Genomic DNA, 27,838 nt, shown 5'->3' on the forward strand with positions numbered 1-27,838 from the left:
GACGTCACTCAGAGGTTTGGGGCGGGGCGGGCTCGAGTTGTTGCGGGAAGAAGCCGGGGAAGGGAAGGGCGGAGCTGTGTCACCGGGTGTGCCTCCGTCCGGGGTTGCGCAAGGGGAGCGGCGTCACGGCGCCAACTCGGGTCACCCTTAACCATAGAGATATCCAGAAAAAATAGAAGAGTAACGTGCACTATGAATTATATTCTCCCGTGGTTATTGCTGTGGTAATAACTGGGGGCCCTCCCTTTTGCTAGTGTTGCCCATAAGTACGGCGTGGAATCTCTGTGAGGAAAACAGGACTGATATAACTCGAACTGGAAGTTTAAGTGGCAAAACTAGATCAGAAGCACAGAAAGTATTGAGACAACGTGTGACTCTATAGTCGCATCTCTGTCAATTGCTTCTACGCTCCCGCACGTCTTCTGTTCTCTCGCGATATCTGTGTGTGCTTTGGGAGGGGGTGGAGGTTGTTATGCTTGTTTCACATGTTGTTTCGATTGCGAAGTGGCTTTTAATTGTTATGGTCCCCTTTGCAGAGGGTTGCGTCCTGTTCTCGCAGTGGCCACGCAGATGCCTCGAGGAGCAACAGGCATTCAGAAGCCCCATTGCCTCTGACCGGCAGAGCATAGTCGTTCTGGCAAGGAGCCCCGGCTGCCACGAATTTGTCCAATCCTCTTTTAAGGCCACCCCAAGTTGGTGGCCATCACTGCTTCCTCTGGCGAGCGAGTTTTCCAGAGTTTTAACTTCGTGAAGAAAAGTACTTATCCTTCCACATTCAGGTTCATAGGACACCTTGCAAGTTCTACTGTTTCTCCATGCCATGCATCAGTTTCTGAGCTTCTGTTCTGTCACCTACAGCTCATCTTTTTTCTAAATTAAAAAGTCCCAAACGCCACAGCCTTTCCTCATGGGAGAGTTGCTCCACTCCTTGATCTTTTCCCCTTTACTGAATCTTTTCCAACTCTCTAATAATACCCTTCCTTCAGGCGAGGTGACCAGAACTACACATTATTTCAGATGTGGTTGCTCCATAGATTTGTGTAATGGCATTATGCTATTGGCAATTTTATTTTCATTTTCGATATGGAATGGATAAGGGTATTATATTTGTCTGTGTATTTTCCCTCTGGTGTTTCCTACGGGGTATGTTGTGTATGTGTATGTTAATGGAAATCCAAACTACCAACGGCTAATTTTGCATCAAATGCCGTGCTCCCCCCGCCCACCAAGATTTGTTACCAATATTTTCTCACAAAATTATGTAAGGCCAGCCTAAAGAACCAAGGGCAGCCTAAAGAATCATCATCTTTGAAAAGAGAGTTCTAGAGATTTTACCATGTCTGCTTAAAATCTGTTAATTTGTTTTTCATATACAGGTTCAGCAGGCTAACATACTCATACAAATAATATTAATAATTAAGAGCTACAACAGTCCCCGAAAGCAACAGCTCTCCCCATAACTGCTTCTGTCAAGCTGGCTGCAAAAATTCTAAGGCATTCTCCAGCCAAAAGTCAAACCTGAGAAGCGATATACATTCTGAATTGCCAAATAGTCAGCATTTATTGTTTGTGGACCTTGCACTGACAGGGTTGAGCCTGTAAGAGCTCTTGAAGGCAGCTTCTATCCTGCGTAGGGATGTAGGGGATATCTAGATACAGGCTGGTTGCAATACAGAGGTATGACTCTATGTCTCATTTTCCATATGAAGTCATGACTTTTAAGTTTGGATTTGTTAAGTGGTGAAGGAACATAGGAGATAGGCCCTTATTAAGACTGTGTTAATATGTGTGTGAGCACACAACTATACCAGTTCTACCTCAGGCTGGCCTGCTATGAGTTATCAGAAATAGCCGTCAGTGCATTGACCACAATCTGTATACAGTCATACCTCGGGTTGAATGCGCTTCGGGTTGAGCGCGCTCGAGTTGCGCTCCGCGGCAACCTGGAAGTAATGGAGCGCGTTACTTCCGGGTTTCGCCGCTTGCGCATGTGCAGACGCTCAAAATGATGTGCGCATGCACAGAAGCGGCGAAAAGCGACACGCATGTGCGCAGATGTGCCATCACTAGTTACGCTTGCTTCTGGATGCGAACGGGGCTCCGGAACGGATCCTGTTCGTATCCAGAGGTACCACTGTAGTTTCTTGTACCAAGATCCTCAGTAACGTGGCCTACTTTAAATCAAGTTCTTGTATCCAAATCTTCCACCTACATCAGCTATTGGATGCATGGGGAAGGGCTGTTCTGCCGAAGGGGTAGATTCAGGAGCTAATATAAAGTAGGACTATGTGTGCTTGTTTACAGTTAAAGATTGTTTGGCAGGACTGGAATGAGGAAACTATGGCCCTCCAGCTGTCACTAGACTACAACCACCATCCTTGACTGCTGGCTGAGGCTGATAGGAGGGAGTTTGGAATCCCAACCACATCTGGAGAGTCACACCTTCCCTATCCCTGACTTAAGGCTACAGAAGGTGCCTGCTCCCCTAGTCCTTATGGATAACCTTATTGGATCAAGACTGGGGCAAGGAGGATAAGTCAGGTGTCAGCTTTGTGGAGATGTCTCCTAATTCAGGCTGCCTCACAGGTTAAAATTGGAGAATGCACGAGAGATTGAAGCTAAAGTAGTGCCCAGGCCCTCTGCTGTAAAGCACCCAGCCTACACTAGATCTTTTCTTCGCCAGCTACTCTGGTCTTATTTTCATGTCCACATATTTATAAGAGTAATGATAACCCTTCCCAGCAGCCCAGTTGATGCCATTGGCATAAGAGCTGTGTTCGCCTTTGAGATAGAGCCCATTGAGGTTAGAATGATGACAGTCCCCATACCACCATGCACCCGTGTAGACTTCTGCGCAGCTGGAGACACTGTTGTCATTATCTTTGTCCCGCGTTGAAAATGGCATGTTGTCGTGCACAGATAAAGAATCTCCTGGGGAGGTGGAATGTAAAGGCAGGTCATGAATTTACTTGGCATACATAAGGAAGACTTCTTTTTTATACAAGGCACAGGTGGGATCTGCAACAAATTGTTGCAGTACATCCTCATTCTGTAACAGGAGTGCTTCTATTTCGGGGTCCCAGGTAGCCAGCCACGCCTCCCTCTGGGGGACTATAAAATAAATTGTAACAGGCCAATGCAACCTCTCCTCAGTTTTCTATTTTTTAACATTTCAAGGCATCTGGTGATCACCAAAATCCGCCCCCTACACCTCTTGCCTTCCATTGGACTTCATAGTTATGGTGCCTGCTGCAGTGCCCCAAAAGCTCTGTGCCCCGTGCAACTGAACCGGTCATGTTCCCCTTGATCCACCTTTGCTGAGCTCATTATTAAGAGGGAGTGACAGAGACTCTGATTATATACACAAAACTACTGAGACATGGGTCGGAGGTAGAACCAATAGCTTAGATGCAGTCTTACATAGCACTGGAGGATAAACTGTTATGGAATATGGTATCTAGGTCAAAATAATTTGCATAAACGTGATAGATGTTTGACCATTGATGAAAGAACTTGCCCATTTTACTAGCTGAGTAGACCCAGTGTGGTTCTCCCAGTAACTCACCCATGTCACCACTGGAGTAAGAGCCCAGGGTCAATGTGTAGTTGTCATTTTCACTCAGGACTTTGAAGCTTGTATACAGGGCAAAAGTTTTGACTTTGGCAAAGTCCTCGGCATCAACCCTCAGTTGGTGTGTCCCTAATCAGAAACACAAAAAGTCACTGGAAGCATGAAGTGGGTTTGTTGCACAAGCCCTCCCAATCATCTATTATTATGCAACCCGAATTTGCTAGGATGTGATTGAATCCCACCCCATAGTCAGTCTGGAAGCACCCGGATAGAGTTGTCAGAGTCGAGAGAGGACAGGAATACCTGTAGCAAAAGGGAGCCTTTTGGTAAATATGGGTTCTTCTCTCAGGAGATGCTAAGGCACATAAGTTCTATACTCCAGTCATCAACTGGAGACACAAAAACTGCCTTACCCGAACTAGTGAGAACATGGATGTTGTCGTTGCCCAGCCAGAACTCAGATGCTCGGTTTCCAAACCCCCTCTTGTAGGATTCCCAGCCACGGTAGAAATCTACTGATCCATCCTGTCTCCTCTGGAACACCTGGGAAGATGACAGGCCAAGCTTTCTCTTGAAACCGTACTTTTCAGAAACAAACGAAGCCTTTTTTTTTCTTTTACAAGCCTTTCTAGATGGATGAAAAGGTCTCTGCCTCAGGTGTTCATTTTGTATTGTTATTAGTGCTGGTGGGTAGGTGTGGCTCGGGGACAGTTCTGAATGCCAAATGGAGAGGCGCGGAAGGCCACATTTGGCCTTCAGGCTAGAGTAGAGGCAGCCTGGCAAAGAGGCAAGGTGAAGCAGCCGCCTTGGTGGTGGAAGCCGTAGTGCTGCTTTCAGGAGAGATCTTGTCTCTTCAGCTTTTCAGGTAAGGGGGAGGGACATGGTGGCACATTCATATTTCACCTTAGGCAGTGAATGGGATGTGCGACGGTCCCTGGGCTGGAGATTTCCTGTTCCCACCCTAGAGCTCACAGTTTGGAATTTGAGTTCCATCCATGAATATCTCTGTAGACCTCCTATGTAGTGTAAGGTAGATGCACATGGAGGAGGGCAGCTATTGGTGACCTTCATTCGTGACAGGAATGGGCTTAATCTCCAGAATCACTCAACCCTTAACTACAATAACAATACAGTGGTACCTCGGGTTACATACGCTTCAGGTTACAGACTCCGCTAACCCAGAAATAGTACCTCGGGTTAAGAACTTTGCTTCAGGATGAGAACAGAAATTGTGCTCCGGCGGCAGTGGGAGGCCCCATTAGCTAAAGTGGTGCTTCAGGTTAAGAACAGTTTCAGGTTAAGAATGGACCTCCGGAACGAATTAAGTACTTAACCCGAGGTACCACTGTACCAACAAAAAACCCAGCTTTTTCTGTAACATCTTTTTGGCCAGTGATGAAAGAAGACCAATTTAATCCCCAGTGACCCATCTTATTGTATTCAGTATAGTGAGATGCCATACAGTTTTACCGCTGTTCATGTTTAACAAGCATCTATTGCCAGAATTGTTCTAGGTGCCCAATGGAAATGACATAGATTCCTCAGGCACAGTGTGAGCACCATGGCCACAGTCTTCTTTCTAGAGCAGGGATGGGGCATCTGTGGCCTTCCAGGTGTTATTGGACTCCAATTCCCATCAGCCCCAGCCAGCGTAGCCAACAGTCAGGACCCACCTTGGTTGTGAGTCCTAGAAGACCTTTTCCACTTGGCCTGGGAGAGTGGGGCCCTGACTGACTCCAGCTTCAAAAAGCTAAGAACAGACTCTTGGGCTGAGATATTGTTTAGGGGGGTTGTTGTGGGGGGTTTGTTGCTGTTTTTGATATATTTTGTATCTTTGTTTTTTAGATCTTATGGTTTATGTGGAGATTGTTTCAATTTGTGTACATCAAGATGCTCTATTTATTGTTGATGACTACTTTCATTATATTCGTTGATGACTATATTTCGTTGTATTCGTTATATTTGTAGTCCAGCAACATTTGGAGGGCTTGTTTTAGAGCAGGCACCCCCGAACTCGGCCCACCAGCTGTTTTGGGACTACAATTCCCATCATCCTTGACCACGGGTCCTATTAGAAGAAGAAGAAGAGTTTGGATTTGATATCCCGCTTTATCACTACCCGAAGGAGTCTCAAGGCGGCTAACATTCTCCTTTCCCTTCCTCCCCCACAACAAACACCCTGTGAGGTGAGTGAGGCTGAGAGACTTCAGAGAAGTGTGACTAGCCCAAGGTCACCCAGAAGCTGCATGTGGAGGAGCGGGGACGCGAACCCGGTTCACCAGATTGCGAGTCCACCTCTCTTAACCACTACACCACACTGACTCCCACTGTTAGCTAGGGATGATGGGAGTTGTCCCAAAACAGCTGGAGAGCCGAGTTTGGGGATGCCTGTTTTAGAGCTATCAGGCAGGTTGCACAGGGGCAGCAAGACTCACCAGCCAGCCTCCTCCATCAGTCTCCATGTCGCAGAAGACAGCCAGTGATTTCTTAGCTGTGGGGAAGATGGTGTACCACCCACTTAGGGTCTCGCCCTGGTCTAGAAGCTCTTTGCAGTTCTTGGCTCTTGGGCCTTCTCAAAAAACAAGGAGATTTATGTCAGGCCGACAAGCCATCTGATGAGCAGATGCCTCTCACTGACTTGTGCTTAACTCCCACTGAAGAAATGTGAATAGCTGCTATCTTGTAATCTCAAAGGCTAATTGCCACTATATGGATTGTGTGGGTAGGCATGCATGTATGCACACCTAGGCTGCGTACACACTCTACCTTGCAGCACATTCAAAGCACATGATTTCCTTCAAATAATTCTGGGCACTGTCTTCTGTTAAGGGCTGCTGGCAATTGTTACTCTGCAAGGGGTCAACTACAGTGCCCAGAATTCTTTGAAGCAAATCAAACCATTGGTCCATGTAGTTTAGTATTTTCTACATCACCCATCTCCAACCTGGTGCCCACCAGATGGACCAACTCCCATCAGCCTCTGCCACCATGGCATATGTATGATCAGAGATGACAGGAGCAGTAGTCAAAACATTTGAAAGGCACCAGGTTGTTGGAGGCTGATCTACGTACAGTGACTAGCATATGCTCTTTTCTGGAAAAAGTCTTTTCCAGGCTTACCTGGAGATGTCAGGGACTGAACCTGGGACTTTTCACATGCAAAGCCTGTGCACAAATTAGGAATGTAGGAAACTGCCTTATCCCAGGTCTGACTATTTGTTCCTACAGCCCAGTATTTTCTGTTAAGCTTCCCAGAGCCTTGGGCACAAAGTCCTTCCTTACATACTTTTATTGTCAATTAATGGTGATTTACATTCATGATGGGATCAGGGCAGTAAAACAGGATCCTGCTTTCAGTACCAATTCTGTGAATGTTCTGGTTTATTTTCTGTACTGGTTTTGTTGAGCTTCAGTTCAAGAGTGCCCCTGCAATGTGGCACTGGGGAAGCATAGCAAAACAAGCAAAAAACAACAACCAGAAAGATGTATGGACAAGTCAATCAGCAATTACTATTGTTGTTGTTAGGGGCCCCTGTTCCCCTCACAGAGCTACAATTCTCAGAGTGGTTTAGCAACAAACCCATCTTCCCAGGGAACTCTGGAAACTGTAGCTCTCTGAGGGGAATAGGGGTCTCCTTTCAGCACCTTGAGCAAACTACAGTTTCAGGATTCTGTTTATGGTGGTGTGATCCTGCTTTAAATGCATTGTGCAGATAGGGCATAAGCGTGGCTTGGATGAGGAAAGGCGCTACCTTGTTGCTGGGAGCTGCCTCCGCAGTCCGAAGCACAAGCTTCTCCTGTAGGGGGTGGAAAACAAATAGCCTTTGGTTAGTGAGGTCAGCGTGAGGGTCACATGTAGCTAGCACTCACTTCAAATGCAGTAAAGGAAAGAGTTTAACCACAACCCTGGCTTCAGACCACATGCTAAGCCAGACCTTGGCTTAGCGGTTGTGCTGTGCTGTGTTTAAAGGAGCAGGGAGGCACAATCTTCTCCTGAGAAACAACACGTTCACGTGTTTGGCTAAACCATGGTTTGGCTTAGTGTCACCTGCAAATGCCAGCCCATTTATTTATTTCCTGCCATTTATGAATCGCTTCCTGTAAGGTATCTCAAAGCAATTTCACAGCAAAAGCACAAACAATAACAACAATTAAAAAACGGTTCCAGATATAAAAACAAGTTCACATGCGAAAAGAATCTTAAAAACAAGATGTGATGTTCAGCACGTGATTGGTCCTTGTGTGCTAGTGGATCCTGCTGCACCCACTTTCTTTAGTAAATAACTGCAGGGCTGTGAACAGTTTAGATTGGGATCACCACAGGGCTGGAAGGCTTTAAAAGAAGATTGGCCAAATTCTAATCCTTTCTCCACCTCGTCTTCTTGTTTATCTAAATATTTCATTCTTCTTCTCTTTACCTCTTGTTATAACTTACGCTGCTATAACTACTCACACCCTGCTAGGTTAACTATCTTGTTATAATGATTTTTCATATATTCTATATATAACTTCCATTCTTCTTAAGTTTTTTGTCATCTCTATTTCTTATACTATTTGTAGAATAGCCGCCAACTCCAACAATTTGTGATGCCACTCATCTTTTGTTGGCGCTGCGTCCGTTTTCCACTTTTGTGCCAGTAAAATCTGAGCAGCAGTGGTAGCATATGGCAACAGACTCATTTGGTTCTTTGGGGCTTCAGATGTTGTTATGCCCAGGAGGAAGGGAAGGATCTTGTAAACATTTTTTTGAGCTCGTTATAAATTGTTTCCCAATATTCTTTAATCACACTGTAAGACCACCACATGTGGTAACTTGTTCCTACTTTTTTTGTGTTTTTTTACACTTCCAGCATTTATCACTCTGTGATTTAAACATCTTTGCCAACCTATTTGGTGCCAGGTACCACCTGTGAACCATCTTTAGATTGTTTTCCTTTAAAGTATAGCATGAAGGAAATTTCAAGTTGTTTGGCCATAGATGTTCCCATAAGTTTAAATCAATATTGTGTCCCACATCCCTAGCCCAACTAATCATAGATGACTTGACCAACTCCTCCTTTGTCTCCCACTCAAGTAATAATTTGTACATTTTAGAAATAATTTTAACCTTGGAACCTAATAAATCCCTTTCGAATTGTGATCTCTGGTCTGCAAAACTCTCTTTTTTAAAATCTATCTTAAACCTAGCATTGAGCTGATGATAACTTGGCCAGTCCATCACTTTAGAAGCAGTGATGCTTTTGAATGGCAGTTCCCAGAAGCCACTGGGTTTCCCACAAGCACCTTGGTGGCCACTGAGAGAACAGGGTGCTGGACTAGATGGGCCATTGGCCTGACCTGACAGGCTCTTCTCAGGTTCTGTCAAGGTTCTTGAACCCCTTGACAGTCCTGATCTGGATCTCTCTCCCTGTTCTTGCTGTCTGCATGGGGAGTGAAATTCCCATTTATACCAAAGAAAAAAACAGCAAGTCCAATGCAGACTAGAACCATGGTTATGGTGAAGGGTTAAATCCCTCTCCACCTTGTGCTGCAGTCCTAATCAAGGGCGTGTGCACACACACAACCACTATCAATTTTGTAAACAAAAAAACAAACCAGGGCCTATCCTACACTTAACATCCTATCCACAGAATTTGAAGAAATGCCTCTTGTACCTTTGTCTCCTTTGGGTCCAGCTTTTCCATGCTCTCCAGTGGAGCCCTTCTCACCTGAATGAAAGAGAAGGGTTTTATCTCTGTACGGTATTTAAGTGGAGCATTTTAAACCTGCTCTTCAGTTGAAAAGTCTCCCAGAGCAGCTTTCACACAATCAGCTAAAACAACACAGTCTCTGCTCACAGGCTCAGCTCACACCCTAAAAGAGGCGACACAAAAGGAAAACAGGAGGGAGGAAGGAAGAGGGGGGTGGAAAGCAAACTCAGGCATCAGTTCTTAAATAGTAGCTCATATAAAGATCAGCAGGAATGAAAAAGCCCTAGATTAATTGGGGGCCAGCATACTTGAAGTAGCACCTCTCCCAGGAATATACCAGTCCTAGTTTTGAGATCTGCCCTGCTAATAGTTCCACCCAGTGCTGTTTTCTAAAAAAATGTTTCGGGGTACTCTCATTTTCCTACTCCTATTGAAATACTGCCCCTCAATGAGGCCAAACTTAGATTCACAAAATGTTTAGGGGTATGCGTACCCCTGTGTACCCCCAGAAAAAAAGCACTGGTTCCACCTTTAACTGTGGCTCGTGTCACAGTGACTCATAGCAGGGCCTTCTCAGTCACGGCTCCCTAACTGTTGGAATCCCCTCCCAGCAGAGATGCATTATCTCCATGCATATCGGAGTTGGGAGTCAAACAAGATCAGGAGGGCACAGCATTGGCCACCCAACAACCCCACACTGAGATGAGCCCTTCTGAGTTCATTTTGAAGCAAGAAATTCTGGAAAGGGGAAATTATCGCTACAGAAGCGTTTAGTCTAACTGGTGTGCCCCATCATTTGAGGGGTGCTACTTTTGATGGTGACAGTGCTAAGCATAAACGACAGAAGAGTCCAGCTGGTTCTATATCTGTGAGGTTTAGTGGTTGGAGTGCCAATCTAGAACCCGGGCGACCAGAGTTCAAATACCCATTTCACCATGCCCACTGGGTGACCTTGGGGGCAGTCAGTGCCTCTCAGCCTAATTTATTTCACAAGGTTAATATGGGGATTAAATGAGGTGGGGGAGAAATAGGGATGTCACCTTTAGCACCTTGGAGAAAGAGGTGGGATAGAAATGCAGACAACAACAGCAACACGGCAATTGGGACATGCAAGGGAGAATGGCCTTCTCCACCTGGATATTGATGGGGTCGTCTTACCAGGGGGCCCCGGAGGGCCAGGATCTCCCTTAGCTCCAGGTGATCCTATTGTTCCTGGTATGCCAGGGATCCCGGGAGTCCCAGGCTGGCCTTGGAAAAAGAATTTCTTGTCTGGCCCACACTCAGACAGTCCTTTTAGCTCTGGAAAACAAGAATGGTGCAGTGATTCAAACAGGGTTCTAGGGCCACAGCTTTCTGAGAACTTGACGGTCACAAGGCAACATTTTCTGTTTCCTGGCAGGATGCTGTGCATTCAAGATCAGGAGCCATTCAAGGTCAGAACTGCCCCTACACTCCAGCACAATTTGAGAGCTACTTTCCCTTCAAGTTAACCTGCTAGGGGCCACATTTCAGGGGTGGGCAGAGCAATGAATGCGACTTGTACCTTTGTAGTGTAGCTACTTTGTACACATGTTCACAGATCCCTCTTGATCCAGGCCAATGGGTACTTATCTTGAAGTACACTTTTCAGCCAGGCCAAAGCTCTCAAGGAAGGTGCAAGGCAGGACTGGTGAGGGGGTGTTGCCTAATACAGCATCTCTTTGTTATTCAGGTGCAGGTCTCCCTGGCTGTACCTATGCACTGAAATTCATTTTCAGGCTAGATGCTTTTGCTTTACAGGACCAATGCAAGGTGCTAGCGTTTAAAGCCCTAAACGAATCAGGCCACAAATACCTGAAAGACCGCCTTCTTCACTACAGACCTCCCCGAGTGTTTAAGATCAGCAGAGAGTCCCCTCTTGCTTGTTCCACCGCCCTCAAAAGCTGAGGGGTGGCTGCCCAGGAGAAGGCATGATGTCACAGCCCCCAAGTTGTAGAACTCTCTCCCCACAGAGCTGTATTCACTACACAGCTTTGGGGGAATGCTAGAGAGGCAACTTTCACATGGGAGAAGCATATTTTCAGGATCCAACCTCTTTTAATGATTGTATTTTTTTGGTAACTTCCTTTTTTTAAAAACACTGTTTACTGTGTTGGTATCTTTCAGACACAATATCTTGGAATTATCTGTTTGTGCATCCTGGGTTTTGGAATTCCACCCCTACAATTCTCTGATTCTATGCTGTGTTTTAAATGGTAGCAACCTACCCTAGGATCTCAGGGTGAAGTACAGGTAATAACATAATTTTTATTTATGAGGGCTCATCAATTCCATCCCAAAAGCTTGTCAGCTGACCATAACACTACTGCCTCAGCTACAGGGCAATTGACAGGCAGTGCTATTTTTAATTTCGGCGAAGTCACTGCAAATGAACTCTGATATGTCAAACAAGCCTTGTCGAGATCATACCCTTCAGTGTGTGACAGATGAAATTAGGGACACTTCTAGATATGCCCAGTGGGTAGATCCTGGTGACTCACTGGGCACAGCCAGTGCATCTTAGCTAGCCCCACCCAGGGCAATTAAGGATGTGCCAGACCTCAGCCTGCAGCATTCTAGCATCAGGGCTGTGCCCATGCAAAACAAAGGAATTAAAGATGCTCTGGAGACAAGGATTCTGAACCATGTTAGCAAGACTGGTTGCTGGCTAGTCACTCTGGAGAGGTAAAGGGGTAGCTAACCCCCAGCTCAAGAATCTGATCCATCCACCACCAAGCAAAGTTTATTTCCTTTCTCTCACTCATTTTGGCAGTGCTGTGTGTGTGCGCGCGCACACACACACTGCTGTCTATACAGAGAGCCTGATGGGGATGGAAATCACCCCGTTGAGTCCTCAGATAAATCAGCTAAGGAAAGAATGTAGCTCAGTGGGACAGCACCTGCTTTGCATGCAAAAGGTCCCAGGTTCAGTCTCCAGCATTTCCAGGTGGGGCTAGGAGAGACTCCTTGCCTGAGCCCCCATAGAGCATCTTTGAAAACAAGACTGAGCTAGATGGACCAATGGTCTGTCTTGGTTTAAGGCAGCTTCTGTCATCACAGAAGAGCCCGATGAAGGCTAGTGCTGAGTATTTGCCATTTCCACAAACACCTCTTGCCCCCTTCCAAGTCACACTCACGTGCACAGCAGCTAGTTTCTGTCTCCTCTGCCAAGCCGCCCTTTATAGATGCAGCAATGAAGGTCAACTGAGTTAAGAAAAGGCTCATCCAGGTTGCCATCTTGTCCTTTGGCAGCCGCCTCCGGTGCTCATCCAGCCACTTTTTAAAGCTAGGACTGCTTTGTCCCTTAAATGCTTTCCATTGCGCAAGCAGGCGGAACGAGGCGGAGAATACCAAAGTCCTCTCAGTTGCGTAATCAATCAGTGTTCCTGGGTCTGCCTATCACAATGGAAAAACTAAGTGTAAGTTGGCAAGTTTGCACCACTTGAGGACCCTCCAAGGAAACCCTTATAGCTTTGAAAACACTTACTTGTGAAATACTCTCTTATCAGCAAAATTCCCACAGGAAATGTCTGTTTTTTGCTTTCTCTCTGCCAAAGTCATGCTTTTTTGATAAACCAAAAGGGTATTTCAGAATTTCCTCTAGGGAATTTCCCAAGAACTGCATCTGGAGCTGCTATATGGGCTGTCTCAAAAGGCTATTTTTCATTTCAAAATGCCATGTATAAATTAAGTTAGATCTTAAGAAGAAACATATACTTAAAAAACCAAGTTTTTGAAATGAAGTATCACAACCGTCAGGAAGGCAGCTGGGGTGTGTGGGAAAGAGATGAATTCTTGACTTCTCTGCTTCTAGCCAATACGTACTATGCAGAGCTGGCTTTTGTTATAGGCAGACAGGAGCAGCTTCTCCTGAGTGTAGTCTTGCAGAGAAATGTGTATGTTTGAACAATAGGAAACATCTGTGATGTTTCAATTTCACTAAACAAGTTGTGTATTTTTATATGCACTCTGTTAATATCTTAGGAGGCATCAGGAGAGTAAATAATTCCAGCCCAGCCATGAATGCTTGTCTGCTGCGCATAATTTATTCACATGCCAAGTTATATATGGTCAAATATACCCCCTCCCAATATCCTTGCCGCTCAGTGATTGGGGGGAAAGGAAGTATGTCAAAAGACTGTTACAGCAATATGGTTTGGTGTAGTATTGAACAGTGTGGGTTACACTAATCAGTAAATATGGAGACATATGTTTTAAAAAATACAGGAATCAGACTGAAGTCTTAAATTATGGCTGCATACACATTTGAAGCACAATTCTCTCCACCTCCCTGCTCAAGAACCCTTGAAGTTGTAGTTCGTTAAGACTGAAGGGAACTATAGCTCTGTGAGGGGAAATCACAGTTCCCAGGATTTAGTAGAGGTGGAATGTGCTTTAAATGAGTTTTAAATGTATGGTGTGTACGCAGCCATAGAGATGCAGAACTGTGTCGGTGAACAAATGTCTTCCAGTTCAGGACTTTGACTTGGAGGAATGTGTTGTGGCATGATCACCACCCAAACCCAGGTTCCCAATTTCTAGATTAGGTGTTTCGACAACATGCGGTTCAGAAGAGGTCGCTCCAGATAAGGGCTGTTGTACGTTGACTGGCATGATCCTTCTTGCCAGTGCTTCCCCCTTAGGCCAGGACTGGGTAGGTGGGAGCTGTTGCCACCCCACAGTTGTTGTCCTTCATCGACATGAGGATGTAGCCATCATTGCCCCAATATGTGGACCAAGAGTTCTTGATGAGCCAGTAGCTCTCCCCTTCGAGGTCCCCATATCCCACAGCTAGGACCGCATGGTCTAACTCCATGCTCTTGTTTCCTGGAAGAAAAGACGGACCAGGAATCAATTCACCACCTACTGCCACAGCTCCCCAAGCTTTCCTTGTGTACACCAAGACCAGGGGTGGAGGAGAAATCAGAGTAAGTATGCATTTAAAACCAAATCTATCAAATTTGTGCTTTCTGAAACATTCTGTGATTTGAAATGCAGATATCACTCAAAATTTGCACTTACTGGAATTCTGAAATGCAGTTCTCCAACCAACCAGTGTTTTTTTTTTTTAAATGCATATATTAGGGAAGGTTTGCTTGCAGAAATGTGTGCATTAGTCAAAACTGCATATAAAACTGTTTGTATTAGGATAAATGTGCACAAAAATGCCAACTGAGCCAGGATAAAATGTTGAGTATAAATATATAATAAGAATAATATTAATAACAATGAATTTTCATAAGGATTAAAAAAATAAAATCTCATGTTGCTGCAAAAAGTGGTCAACTAAATTTAAGATTGGAAAAAAATGCAGAACTGAGAGAACCAAGATTGACAGATCCTTTCCTCCCTCTTCCAGGGCCTTTAGTGTGGTAAAATCTGTCCTCTGGAATGCACTTCTAGTGAACATCAGGCAAGCAACTATCTACATTATTGGCATTTAAGCACCTGCTTAAAACTCATCTGTTTACCCAGACTTTCCCTGATGGGTGATCCAACTATGTCCATGCACTAAGCTGATTTAATGATTGATCTGTGATGCATTTTGTACTTGTTTTTAAGGAGATCATTTTATTGTTGATTTTATGCTGACAGACCTCCAGAGCTGACCTGAAGTCTCCATGTTTGCTTGCCCCACTCCAGGTGCTGGGGAGAGGGCTTGACTATTTAGGCGGGCAAGAATGCTTTTAAAAAATATTTTTTCATTAAGAAGACTATGTGTGCAGCTTGTAAGCTTCAGCCTGGCAGAAGTCAGCTGCAAATGACTGCATGGACTCTCTAGGAGTCTGCCATCCACAGCTCCCTCTTCCCCTGTCCCAATTAACTTCCATCTCCAGGGCTTAGTGGTAAGAAGGAGTGCAGAGGAAGAATCACCAGGGCCCGCCCTGTGACATCACCAAGTCCCATCTCCATGACATCACCAGGAGCCACTCCTGATCTCAGAATTGGGTTCTGAAGTCTCAGGGTCTGGGATGCTCCTGACTTGACAGCTCTAAGCACCATAGCAGGTATGACCCTATGGCTCTGCAGATGTTGTTGGACTACAACCCTCTTCATCCCTGACCACTGACCACGCTGGCGGGAGCTGGAGTCCAATGACACCTGGAGGGCCACAGGCTCCCCATCCGTGCCTTAAATGGTGACTGGTGGTGCAAGAGAATTTCCATTGTGACCCCTGCCTATAAAGTTGACACATCCATAAAATTCCCATCCCACCATAGAGGCTTTGAACTAAGGAGTGACATTAGACTCACCGCAGTTTGGCTCATAGTAGATGCCACTGGAGTAGAAGGCAAAGGACTTGTGGGAGGCGTCAATGTTCACGGCCACAGGGCCATGCTTGTAAAGAGCAGCCTTCAGGGCAGTGGTGTTTTCAGAGGCCACACGGACATAGCCAGAGAGAGTTGCAATCAGCTCGGATTGGTTGTAATGACAGTAGCCATTCTGGTAAAGGGAAAGCAGACACACACCCCAGTTTCACTGTAAGAAAACTATTCCAGCCTCAGATACAAGCCTGCGACTCTGTGCGCACTCCCTGCTTTTGGGCTGCAATTTGTGCAAGGTACACGACGAGCTGTTTGTGCAGAACGCCACCACAAAAGAGCAGGAAAGCCACAGGTTGCAGCATTCAGCTTCCTGAAAACCATATCTTCCATGTTCTAGCCCTTATGAACACAAAAATATGCTTGGAAGTATATGGGGCGTTGGAATCTAAGAGCCAAACTTGGTGCACATCTGTATTCATCATTTATATCTTGCAGGGAGCCATTGTTCTCCTGCCCTGTTTTGTGGGCTTCCTACAGGAGCCTGGTTGGAAACTCTAGGAAAGAGGATGCTGGATTAGATTTGCTTTTGGTCCGATTCCACAGGGCTCCTCTTGTATTCTTAACATGCAAGTAGCAGCTGATTGGCAGGGGAGACGACTGGCCTGGATTGCAACAAATGCAGAGCAGGGAATTTAACCCTTTCCTCTCCTGCTGTGGTCCTGGTGAAAAATTGCCCTGCCCCCTGAAGCTGCATTGCTGCATTGTATCCTTCAATAAAGTCTTGGTGAGCTGTTTTGGGTAATTTAAAGAATGCCAATTCCTAGTAACTCCTTGTGGGATGTGAAACACAGAGTCAAATATAACATTCCTAGAGTGGACATAAAAGGGGATGTCTGGACCAGCCAGTTGGAACTTCCTGTTTCCTCCTGGGCTGGGACAGACTTCCTCTACATGTGAACAGAGGTGGGCATGGCAGGTAACAAAACAGCACAGGGGAGGCAGCCACATCTCTCTCTGACTCCATTTGTCGAAGAAGCAACATCTTATCAGCCTGAGATGCTCTCTTGGCTTCTAGCCAAGAGAGGACAAAGTAACTATCTCCTTATGGGATAGATTCCAGGTGTATATATTTTGTAACATAAGTCTGCCTTCTGGGATCCGTCTGAACAGAATGTGTGTGAGTAAACTCTTTTATACTTTTATACAGGACTGTTGTGTCTGATCTTTTTATGAGGGAATAAAGGGGAATTTGCCAAGAAACGTATTTTAGAGGCTTATACAAGCCTGGAAGAGACGTATCTGCTGTACAAGTTCAAAAAGGGCACTGTTACTCTGCTAAATTATAGAACTTGTTAACACAAGTTGGGAAGGATATATTAAACAATATATCCTCTCCTGCCTCCCTGAACATTCCTATACTCCTGAGGGCAATTTTTCACCCTACGCACTGGCAAGCCCACCCAGCTGAGAACCACAACCAGCCCTGCCTCTCTGATGAGTATACCTGGATGATTCACATATTTGTCTTATTGAGACATTCCTTTTTCTAAAGGGATCAAAGATGTTGACGACAGCAGCCCACTGTCCCCTCTTCAAATTATCTCAAATGCAATAGCATTTAAGAAGGAAGCAGTGGGCATCACTATTGTAAGGGTAGGGAATCTCAGGGTGGGGGAGGCAAATGTGGCCCCCGTTCCCTTCTGTCTGGCCCCTGGGACTCTCCCTGGATTTGCTCCAAGCTCAGGTGCTTTTGCCCTGCTGGAATGTGTCATCAAACTGATGATGCCTTCTGCTTGCCTAGATGGAGGATGCATAGAAACCTCTGACCTTTGCATGGCTATGCAAAGGTAAGGCACATGGCTCCTGGAAGTTTGCCCAAGAGGAATGCCACCCTCTGGTTGCTCCAGGTGGTCATTCTGCACTCACCTGACCCTGGTACGGCCCATAGGACTCTGTGCTGGCAATCCCACCATGCTTCATAATCCACTCGTAGGCATGCCGTTCCTCACCCCCATCACAGGCATGGTTTCCAAAGCCCCAGGAACAATCGATTAAGACTTGCTGTGACAGTGGAGTGAGAACTCCCGTCTGTACGGAAAAGATGGGATATTTATTTAGTTAGGACTCATCCAGAATTCCCCTTGTCCCACTGCTTTCCTCCGGGGAAACCAGATCTTTACCACTCACTGAAACGGAGCAAGCATCCACCGGGTTTCCCCACAGATTGATATTTGCCCCTAAAGAGCAGATATTCCCTGGGAAACCGATGGGGCAAACAGAAAACTGCTTAGACCCTAGGCATGGGACCAGTGGAAGTTTGGGGGAGCCCTCCATTAAGGCATTTTTCTTTTACTCTACTTTTTCGCCAAAAGGGTTTCCAGAGCAGCTTACAAGTCAAAGAAAAAGGGAATGGTGTGGAAGGGGGGAAAACCAAACATGCGTAGGTGGCAGCTTTTAAAGTTACAATGGCCAGCTGTGGAATGCCCAAGGCAGCAGGTCTCTCAGCTGAGGAATAGCCCTTCTGGTCTCCCACTCTGCAGCCTGACGGCATGAAAAGCCAGGGACCAAAACGTCTAAGGTCTCATTCTGCACTATACATGTAACGCGGTATCATACAACTTTAAGCAGTCACGGCTTCCCCCAAAGAATCCTGGGAACTTTGGCTTGTTAAGGGAGCTGGGAGTTGTTAAGAGGCACCTATTGCCCTCACAGAGCTACAGTTCCCAGAGTAGTTTAAAAATCAGTTACTCTTCCCAGAGAGCTCTGGGAATTGCTGCTCTGTGAGAGGAACAGGAATGTCCTAACAACCCTCAGCACCCTTAAACTATACTTCCCAGGATGAAGAGAAGAGGTATGGTCCCAGAACAGGTTCACAATTTTAGTGACATCTATACCAAGTGGAGATTCAGAGGGTGGCAACACGAGAATGGGCCTTCTCTGCAGTGGCTCCCTGTTTATGGAGCGCTCTCCCCAGGGAAGTTCGCCTGGCACCTTCATTATACACCCTTAGGTGCCGGGCAAAAACGTTCCTTTTTAACCAGGCCTTTGGTTGATCTGATTTACATCCTATGCCCTTTTAAAATGTTGGGGGGGGGGCTATTGGGTTGTTGTTTTCATTTTTATTATGTATTTTGTGGTTTTATATCTTGATTTTCTTCTGTGAACCGCCCTGAGACCCCCGGATATAGGGCAGTATATAAATTCAATCAATCAATCAATCAATCAATAATAATGTGTTTAACTCTAGTTTATCCCGCACTGGGCTACAATTCCTAGAACGCTTAGCCAACTACAGTTCTAGGATTCTTTGGGGGAAGCAAGGCCATGTTCTTTAAGTACCGGTAGATGCTGTGCAGAGCTCTGAGGAATCAAGGAAGCCTCAAGACACAGTCAAGCGCCCAGGTTCTCACCTTGAGAAAGAGGGCGCCTTCCAGTGTTCCTGTCGTAGCAAAACTCCAGCAGGAACCACACACGGCCTGGTCTTTGACTGGGGTCACAGCACCTTCATTGGTAGGCAGAGAGAAATGGGGACAAAAATTACAGAGAAACAGATCTCAACCACAATGTCATATTATTATTATTATTTTAAAGCCCAAGTCGCTGCTGCATGAAGTTGGCATGGTGCAAATCCACACACAAGAGCACAGGATTGGCTCCACTGGCATATTTCCACCATGCCAAACTTCCCACCACCTTGCCCCTCACTTGCTACTTCCCATTATTTAATATAGGGGGAAGGGGGAGAGAAAAAAGTAGGGCTAATTGAAATATATTTCAGTTTTATGCTGTTTTGAAGTCAGGTTTGTTTAGGTTAGTTAAATTATTATTTGATTTACTTTCAAAAGCTTTCAATATATTGTAGAGTCCTATCTTCCCCTCCCTTTTCTTGTTCACTTTAGTGAAATCCTTTTGAAATATACACTTGTGTTCTATTTAATCTTGTATACATTTTGGCTTGTATACAATGCAGCACTCATAAGTGCTTCGTGTCCCCCCCCATCTGCTCTAAAGGATTGGGGGGAACCCCCAAAGGACAGATTTAGGGGAGCAGTGTGGGAATAAACGGGACAAATAGAGAGGATAAAATTGCACTCAGGGCTTATCCATAATAACCTTTCCCCTGTTTTTTCCAGGCACATCCGCCTTTTAAAGCTCCATGTCTGAGCGCCCTTTATTTTCTTCCACAGCCTTCCCTGTGAAAACTCACCCTTTAAAGCTCAATCGGAGCAAACGCCAATCCACGGAAAACCCAAATTGACGTTTGCTCTGATTCAGCTTTAAAGAGTGGGTTTTCACAGGGAATGTTACTTCCTTAGTGTTGCATTGGATAATTCTTTGCAATTAAATTTTGCAGATGTCCTATTTCAGTTTGGACTCCTCCCCCCCTTGAACTGTTACTATAAGCATTCTTTCCAAATTTCAATTCCAAAAGGAGGGCTTTATGATCACCATAAAGCCGCCAATCCAGAGTCTCTGGCAGGGTGAGGTTGTCATAGCTTTGGGCAGGGAAGGGCCAGCCCTGGTTGGGTTCACCGGTCTTTAGCCTCCCCCTCATCACCGCCATCTCCTCTGGTGTATGATCAGCCAAGTGGTTCACAGCCAGTTTGTAGGAGAGGTTGGCCCTGTTCTTGGAGTGGACGTATCTGGAAAACAATAATAATGAAAAGCACATATATATGCCTGGCATATCTGATTTCCCTCTTTCCCATTTTCCAGCTGCAAATTATCAGTTTCCAACTGCACAATTTTTTCTTCCACATTTTGTGTACCTCATGTTGTGGATGAAGTTGTGCTTTCTGTGCTCCATCTCCTCCTCACTCTTGTAGGTCTTTCTGAATTTCCCCTTGTAGTGATGGAATAGGTGCTCGTGGTCTCGGCCTACTTCCCCGGCTCCCCCAACAAATTCTTGCATGGGATTGGCCAAGATCCTATGCTCCGGTCCTACACCTGGCCAATGTGTGCATTTTAAACCTATGAGACAGAAAGCATGACCAAAAGTCAAAATAAGATACAGTTTATTCCCCTTCAGTTCTTATTTGCTTGCTTTGGGCTGCAGTCCAGACTGGTATTTTATTGTGGCTGTAGTCTGCAAGATTTTCTTTACACAACAACAGCACAATACCAGCAGATTTATTCTGATTTAGTTTGCCCTGTGATGTTTCTTTAATGCTACCACATCACTGCTGTCTGGAAGTTGTTAACCGTACTTGGTACTTGGGGCTGAAACTAATATTGCTGTTTTTCCTGACAGAATCTCAGTGCCTTTAATAGAATCCAGAGTAGGCAGAGATTCAACAGGCATAGCTTCTCCATGGTTAGCTGGCAAGTTGAGATGACACCCGAGATGTGCATTTAAAGGACCCACCCTGTGATTGTAATTCGTTTTGACATATTTAATCGGAATTTTAAATTGTTGTATGCCACCCTGGAACCTGCTGATGAAGGGCAGGGAATAAATATAACAAATATATATATATATATATATATAGAGAGAGAGAGAGAGAGAGAAAGAGTGTAGCATTAGACAAAATGGTGCTCTCAGGACGTCATTGGACTCCAACTCCCATCAGGCCCAGCCAGTGGTCAGGGATGATAGGAGTTGGAGTCCCCAGTATCTGAAAGGCACAACATTGGTTATCCCTGCGCTAGACACTACCACAGCTGCAACATGCACCCTTGTAGTTGAGGAGAAGGAGAAACAGGAGGCTCTCTATGCAAGAGGACAGCTCTGCACTGAACATACCACCAGGGAGATCAAAGACGTCAGAGGGGAATCTGCGGGAAAAGCTGGTGTAGTCTATCTCATACTTGTCGTAGTGGGAGCCCAGGAGAGTGTTGAAGCCCCTCATCTCATAGTGCACTGGGACAGGCTCAGGGGAAGCATCTGCAACCCAGAACCTGTAGATGTTCTTCTTCTTGCCCCAATATGACGTACTCTCCAGGACTGCGCAGGGCTGTCCATTGTAGTTTTCCTGCAGAACAGTCTGGAGTTTGGAGTGGGAGAGAGCAGGAAAGAGTAAGATTCTCAGTGAGAGGCTGGGAAGGGCAGGTTCGAAAATACCACTGATGTGCAGCAAACAAGAGCTTTTGAAACAGGCATGGAGAACCCTTGGCCCTCCAGATGTTGCTGAACTGTAACTTCCATCAGCAATGTCAGCCCAGGACGTTTTGGCACTTCAGGCAAAACAGAAATTGTGCCCCCTTGTCACCATCAACACTTCCTCTGCGCCCAGCCTCCTCCTCCTCCCCCTCCACTACAGCCAGGCACAGAGGCCATGGTAGTGGCAAAGGAAGTAGCAGGGCACATAGGAGGAGGAGGAGGAGGAGGAGGAGGAGGAGGAGGAGGAGGAGGAGGAGGAGGAGAAAGCAAATGGAAGCAGATGAGGCCAGATCTGCCACCTAACCTGACTACCTCACCTCACCTCATGGGTAGGCTGGTCCTGCTCACCGGCCCCAGCAAGCATGGTCAGTCACCGAGGACCGTGGAAGTTGTAGTTCAGTAGCATTTCCTAGTTTTTCACCATAATTCTCTCTCCGCCCGCCCCCCCACAGCACTCTTAACTAGAGCTTCCTGGGAAAAAGGATAAGATGTTAAACCACTTGGGGAATTGTAGAACTGTGAGGGGAATAGGAATCTCCCAACAACTCTCAGCACCCTAAACCAATGTTTCCAGGATTTTGGAGGGGGCTGTTCAAAGTTATATGATACTGTTTAAATGTATGGTGCAGAGGGAGCCAGAAAGTGAGAAAGCAGAGGTGACCTGCCCACTTTTGCTATGGCCCAACCCTCCACCAGCATGCAGCTCCCAATAGATTGTTCCTGAAGAAATGAAGGCTTAACAGGAAAAACAAATGCCCACCCCTACTCTAAGGGTGTAAGGAGCAAGTCTATATATGGGAAGCTGGCATAAAATACCTCAGCTTAAGTTAAGACAGAGTAAAGCACACCAGCAACCAGACTCTGTTCAGGAGCAAGGCTACTGCTGGCTAAAGCTCTTCATCTCTAAAAGAAATTAGGTTTCTTGGTTAGTTACAGTGCATAAAGCTTCCAACCCCAACTCTGAAATCCAGCTTTCGAAATCCTCAAAATGCACTTCACAGCATATTGGCTGCATTCGGGTACAACATCAAACCATGGTATAGTGTTACGGTATGTCTAAAACCATACCAGTTCTCAAAGTGTAGTTTATGAGGGGTTTCCAAATCAGGATATCAAACCTCAGGTTTGCAAGCCAAGCCAACTTTTGGGCTGACCGTTGTTTACCATTATGTCTGAATTCACAGTCCACTGGCAAACCATTTTGCTCTGCAAAGAGTTGTTGAATCGTGGAGACAGGGGTGAACAGACAAAACTGAGTGCATGGGACAGAAAAGCAGATCAGGAACTCTAAAGCATAGTTCACTTGTGTGTCTGGAAACTCAAACCATGGCATGAGCTTATAACTATGGTTAACATAATGCACAGTTTGGTGTGATGTCTGAACTGAGATGATTGGAAGCAGGAGCTTGAGGGACTCACCTGGAATTCAGATAGGTTAGGAAAGACACTTTGAGGCCTAATGGGATTCTCCAATGTTCCATTGATCTGGAAGCACTCCTTGATGTTGGCCTCGGTTTCCGTGGTTTCTGGAGTTACCTTGAAGCTGGCCCCAAAAGGTTTTACAAAGCTAAACTGGTAAGTGATCACCTGGCCTGGAGAAGCAAGGAAAGAAGCATTCATTACACCAATATCTGCCTCAGAAACTACATCTAATTCTTATTTCATTAGATCAGGGGTCAGCAAACTTTTTCAGCAGGGGGCCGGTCCAATGTCCCTCAGACCTTGGGGGGGGGGGCGGACTATATTTTGGAAAAAAAATATGAATGAATTCCTATGCCCCACAAATAACCCAGAGATGCATTTTAAATAAAAGGATACATTCTGCTCATGTAAAAACACGCCGATTCCCAAGCTGCTCTGCACTGGCTGTGGTGCTGTTGCCACCTGCCACCAACCCAAGTAACCTCTCGTACAAATGTATGAAAGAGCATGTTGCTCTTGGCCCACCTGAAAACTGGATCCAACCCTGACCTCCAGCGACATAGAACAGGTCTCATTGACCACCTCTTTGGCTTTGAAGGAAGGGATAGCCTCTTCACAGCACTATCTTCCCCTTGGGACAGTCTCTGGAGTGGCTTAAGGAGCACATTCCAGGTTTCTGCTATTATTATTCCTATCTTGTGTTTATATAACTCAGGGGTGGAGAACCAGCAGCCCTCCAGTTGTCGTTGGGACTCTATTGGTATCTTTGAGAGAAGGAATGTAGTTTGACTATTTTTTAAAGGTATAATGTGTACATAGACTTAAGTGCTTCTTTGGATACAAGCCATCATTTTCATCGTATTAAAGCAGGCAATGGGAAATACTACCGCCTGAGACGCTGGAGAGCTGCTGCCAGTCAGAGTAAGCAGGCCTATTGTGGGGGTCCTGTGGTCCTCCAGATGTTATTGGAATCCAACCCCCATCAGCCCCAGCTTGGATGGGAAGGATGATCAGAGTTGTGGTCCAGCGACATCTGGAGGGCTCATCCGCCATCCCTGGAGTAAACACTATGAGGCTTAACAGATAAATAATGTGACCTGGTGTAAGGCATCTAAAACTGTTCCCAATCCAGATGGATATGTTCATGAAACAGATGTTTTCACTGGGCTTCCAGTGAATACCAGACGTCTCTTACCGTGATAATACTGGATACGGCTTTTCCCTTCCGTCTCATTGAACCAGGCTTCGAAGGGCTCTTCTATTTCAGCATAAGGCAGTTTCAGGATCCCTGAATGAAGCCAAATGGCAACAGCTGCTTAGCCAGAGTAAAGAAGGGATGATGATGATGTGTGGTCAGAGGGTGGAGAGGGAGCAGACTGGGAGGAGGAGGTGGTCTGAAGCTGAAGAGGTAACAGTGTTTAGTGAGCAGGAAGAGTCTGTGGCAGAGAGCAGTTCAGAATTGGAGGCTGGAGAGGAGTGGGGGCAGGCTGCTGAAGAAGCCAAGGAATCTCCCCCTCTTGCTATGACCAGCTCCCCTCCTCCCTGGTCTCCCAGAACATGGAAAGGAATGAAGAGGGCAGAGCAAAGAGAGACAAGATGAAGAAGCCTCAAATTGCTGGGGAAGGACCCTGGGGAAGAGCCTTAAGGAGCAGTGGGAAGGCAGGGAACTTTAGTCCTTGCAACTGCCTCATTGGGGGCAAGACCTACTGGGAAGAGTTGCTGTGATCACTAGGCCTGCCCTTTGAATAAAGAGTTAACTTCACAGACACTGGGTGTTTCATTGCTAACCTGCCCTTGACTCCGGCTCCTGACACCAAGGGTAGGGAACCAGTGACTCTCCAGAGATGGTTGGCTATTACATGAGCAATAGTCAGGGGTGATGGGAGTTGTAGTGTAGTAACATCTGGAGGGCCAGAGGTTCCCCAGCCTTGCAATAAAAATGGAAGGAAACGCCCTCTGCACACAGAGCCACCTCCATAATGAGGCATCTCTGAGATATGGGCACTGTACTTATCACAAATAATCTAGCTCCAAGAGTGCTGCATTTACATAAGATTGAGAAAAATGAGTGCAATACAAAGAGATAAACATTATTCCAGTGGACATCTGTCAGTTGGCAAATCATACCTAGAAAGAACAGAAGGCTGATAAAAAGTTAAAGTAATGAATTAACGCACAAAGGCAGTGACTGATAGATGGCTGCTTATTTTTTCGAAAGGTAATTTCACAGATGCCCAAGAGAGCCTTTTTTGTTCCAACTTGCTTTGAGATTTATTTGTTTCTGTGTTTGCACTAAGCCTGCAAATTCTCCAGGTGTGCCTCTATGCTGCCAGATGGTCCTATTCTGAGGACACCGCTCTCCACATTTGGGGCTGCAAGCTTCAATTAATTAATGCGATCCGTCAGCATAAGCTTTAATCAGAAACCAGCTCTGTGCTTCCTGTCGCCACAAACCATTTTTAATACAGAAATTAAGGAGTGGATCATCTTCTGCCCTGCTTCTAGTGAGCATACCTCTTAAATGGGAAGATGCAGTTCTTTAAAACAGGGATGGGGAACCTGTGGCCCTCCAGATGTTGCTGGACTCCAGCTCCCTTCAGCTCCAAGCCAGCATGGCCAAGGGTCAAGGGTGCTGGGAGTTAAGAGTCCAACAATATCTGGAATGCCGTTGGCTTCCCATCTCTGCTTTAGAAATTGGGAGGGGAGAGGTGTAGAAAAGACCAATAAATTATCCCTTTCCATTATCACCTGAAGTGTTGCATACTCTGCCCCGCAACACAGTCTCTCATCTCTGCCTAGTCTCTACAAATGATTTCCCCCTGAAGCATCCAAGGGCAGTGAAGATGTTCATTACCTGTTATATGATAGGCACCCCCAAACCTGGGAAGCACCTGCAGACGTTTGTGTGGAGGTGTGCAGTCAACCACTGAAATGCAAAACAAAGACGACAAAAGGATTCGGTCAGATTTGGTTAATGTAGAGAATGGCACTTGCCCACAAAGGAAATTGTGTTCAGTGCGTCATAAGAATATAAGAAGAGGCTGGCTGGATCAGACCAAAGCCCCAACCAGGAGCAGTATCCTGTTTTCAGTGTGGCCAACCAGCAGAGGCACCAGTTTCTCAGGAGGACTGAGGGACCCCAACTTGACATCCTGACATTGTGCATGTGACTTGCGAGGAGTCAGAGTGCTGCCCTCTGAACATTGAGGGGATCCAGCCTCCTCAAAAAACAACACACAAAACGTTGCTTCGGCCTCTAAGCCAACCAAATGCTTATGGGAAGCCCACAAGCAGCAAATGAGTGCAGGATCAGTATCAGACTCATGTTCCCCAGAAACTGGTATTCAGAGACATTTCACCTCAGACATTGGAGGTAGTCCACAGCCATCATGGCTAGCAGCCGCTAATAGCCTTAGGCTCCATGCATTTGTCTCATCACCTTTTAAAGCCATCCTATTTCTTGGCCATCACCGCACCTTAAGATAGCTAATTCCATAGTTCAATTTTGATTTGTGTTCCTTTTTGGCTGTCCTGAATCTCCCCCTATTAAATGAATTTGGATATGCCAAAGTTATTAAAAAATAAATTTAAGGAACTGCAGAAAGAGGGGAAGGAAGTCAAATTTTGAAATGTTACATTGATTGTAAAACTAATGAAATGTATAAATTTGAAAAATATAAATAAAAAACTTAGAAGACAAAAAAAGAAAAAAAAAGAAAAGCCCACCATTCAATTTCCTTCGATGACTCTGGAATTTAGTATAACGAGAGACAGAGATACCTCTCAATTTATTTGTTTATTATAACGGCTATATCCCACCTTTCCTCCAACAAATTCAAAGTGGTATATGTAGTTCGGCCCCTTCCCATTTTATCCTCCCAGCAACACAGTGAGTTGAGCAGGGATCTGAATCTTACTCTGAAAGGCCCTAGTTCAAAACTACTGCTACTACCTCTTGCTGTTCGCTTTTGCCACACCATGCATAATTTTATACGTCCATCACCAACTCTCCTCTCTCCACCCCAAACATTAAGCCCTTTCCTCCTTGGGAAGTTGCTCCATACCCTCTCCAAGGTTTTTGCTAATAATCATTATGCAATGAATTCAATGTAAAAGAACACTTAACTTTAAAGAAACCACCTGGGTATAATTAACACAGGAGAGATCCTTTGTCTACAACAGTATTTTAAAACATACAAAAGTTAAAATACTAAAACCGATTAAAATAACCTTAACTTCCTAAGCATCTGGGCAGACTGTCTAAACAAGAATATTTTTAGCAGATGCTGAAAAAGAGTACGGAGAAGGTGCCTGCTTGATCTCAACAGGCAGGGAGTTCCAAAGTGCAGCTGCTGCCTAATAAAATGTATTTATTAGGAAAAATTAGCACTAGAACACTGATAAATTTCCATGAGGATTTCAATAAACGAACACCCAACAAACATGGCAGAAATGTGGAATATTGAATATAAGATTTAAAAAATGAGAGAAAGAGAGAGCACTGAAATTGGCACATCTTTCCATCTCCTCCAACTAGATTCATCAATGTTATTATTAATCTTATATCTGCTAGGTTCTTATGCAGAGTCCTCTAGCCCTAATATCCCAGAAGGGTAGAATAAAATAAAGTAGCTGCCTAGAAAACAAGACAGTCAAACTTACCAAGAAAAGCAGCCCATACTAGGAAGATCAGCAGCATCCCCATTGCTGCTCAGCCACACATGCTCTTTCTCAGAGCCACTTTAACAAGGAGCTGCCTTATTAAGCAGCG

General features: G+C 45.5%; 2 protein-coding genes across 7 annotated transcripts; both read right to left on the reverse strand.

The window, feature by feature from the left end:
• Positions 1-1,339: 1,339 nt before the first annotated feature.
• On the reverse strand, positions 1,340-12,611 carry LOC310768888 (veficolin-1-like). 6 transcript variants are annotated; one of them, XM_083627780.1, is made up of 9 exons: positions 12,417-12,611; positions 10,420-10,560; positions 9,226-9,279; positions 7,324-7,368; positions 6,007-6,140; positions 3,985-4,114; positions 3,566-3,700; positions 2,133-2,931; positions 1,340-1,873 (listed from the first exon to the last, which is right to left on the reverse strand). In XM_083627780.1, exons 1-8 carry the CDS (start codon positions 12,514-12,516, stop codon positions 2,684-2,686), a joined length of 987 nt encoding a protein of 328 aa, XP_083483906.1. In that variant the 5' UTR covers positions 12,517-12,611; the 3' UTR covers positions 1,340-1,873; positions 2,133-2,683. The 6 variants fall into 6 exon arrangements, with proteins under 6 accessions (XP_083483906.1, XP_083483908.1, XP_083483905.1 ...); XM_083627782.1 differs by having other exon boundaries at positions 2,133-3,111; positions 12,417-12,598; XM_083627779.1 differs by having other exon boundaries at positions 6,007-6,143; positions 12,417-12,596.
• Positions 12,612-13,303: 692 nt separating this feature from the next.
• On the reverse strand, positions 13,304-27,825 carry LOC310768715 (digestive cysteine proteinase 2-like). The gene is made up of 11 exons (XM_083627406.1): positions 27,730-27,825; positions 25,922-25,993; positions 24,263-24,355; positions 23,065-23,237; positions 21,289-21,529; positions 20,315-20,516; positions 19,995-20,188; positions 18,956-19,047; positions 17,472-17,633; positions 15,534-15,723; positions 13,304-14,106 (listed from the first exon to the last, which is right to left on the reverse strand). Exons 1-11 carry the CDS (start codon positions 27,770-27,772, stop codon positions 13,919-13,921), a joined length of 1,650 nt encoding a protein of 549 aa, XP_083483532.1. The 5' UTR covers positions 27,773-27,825; the 3' UTR covers positions 13,304-13,918.
• Positions 27,826-27,838: the final 13 nt, after the last annotated feature.

The sequence above is a fragment of the Podarcis filfolensis genome (genome assembly GCF_964270895.1).
Source record: "Podarcis filfolensis genome assembly, chromosome: 8".
NCBI lineage: Eukaryota > Metazoa > Chordata > Lepidosauria > Squamata > Lacertidae > Podarcis > Podarcis filfolensis.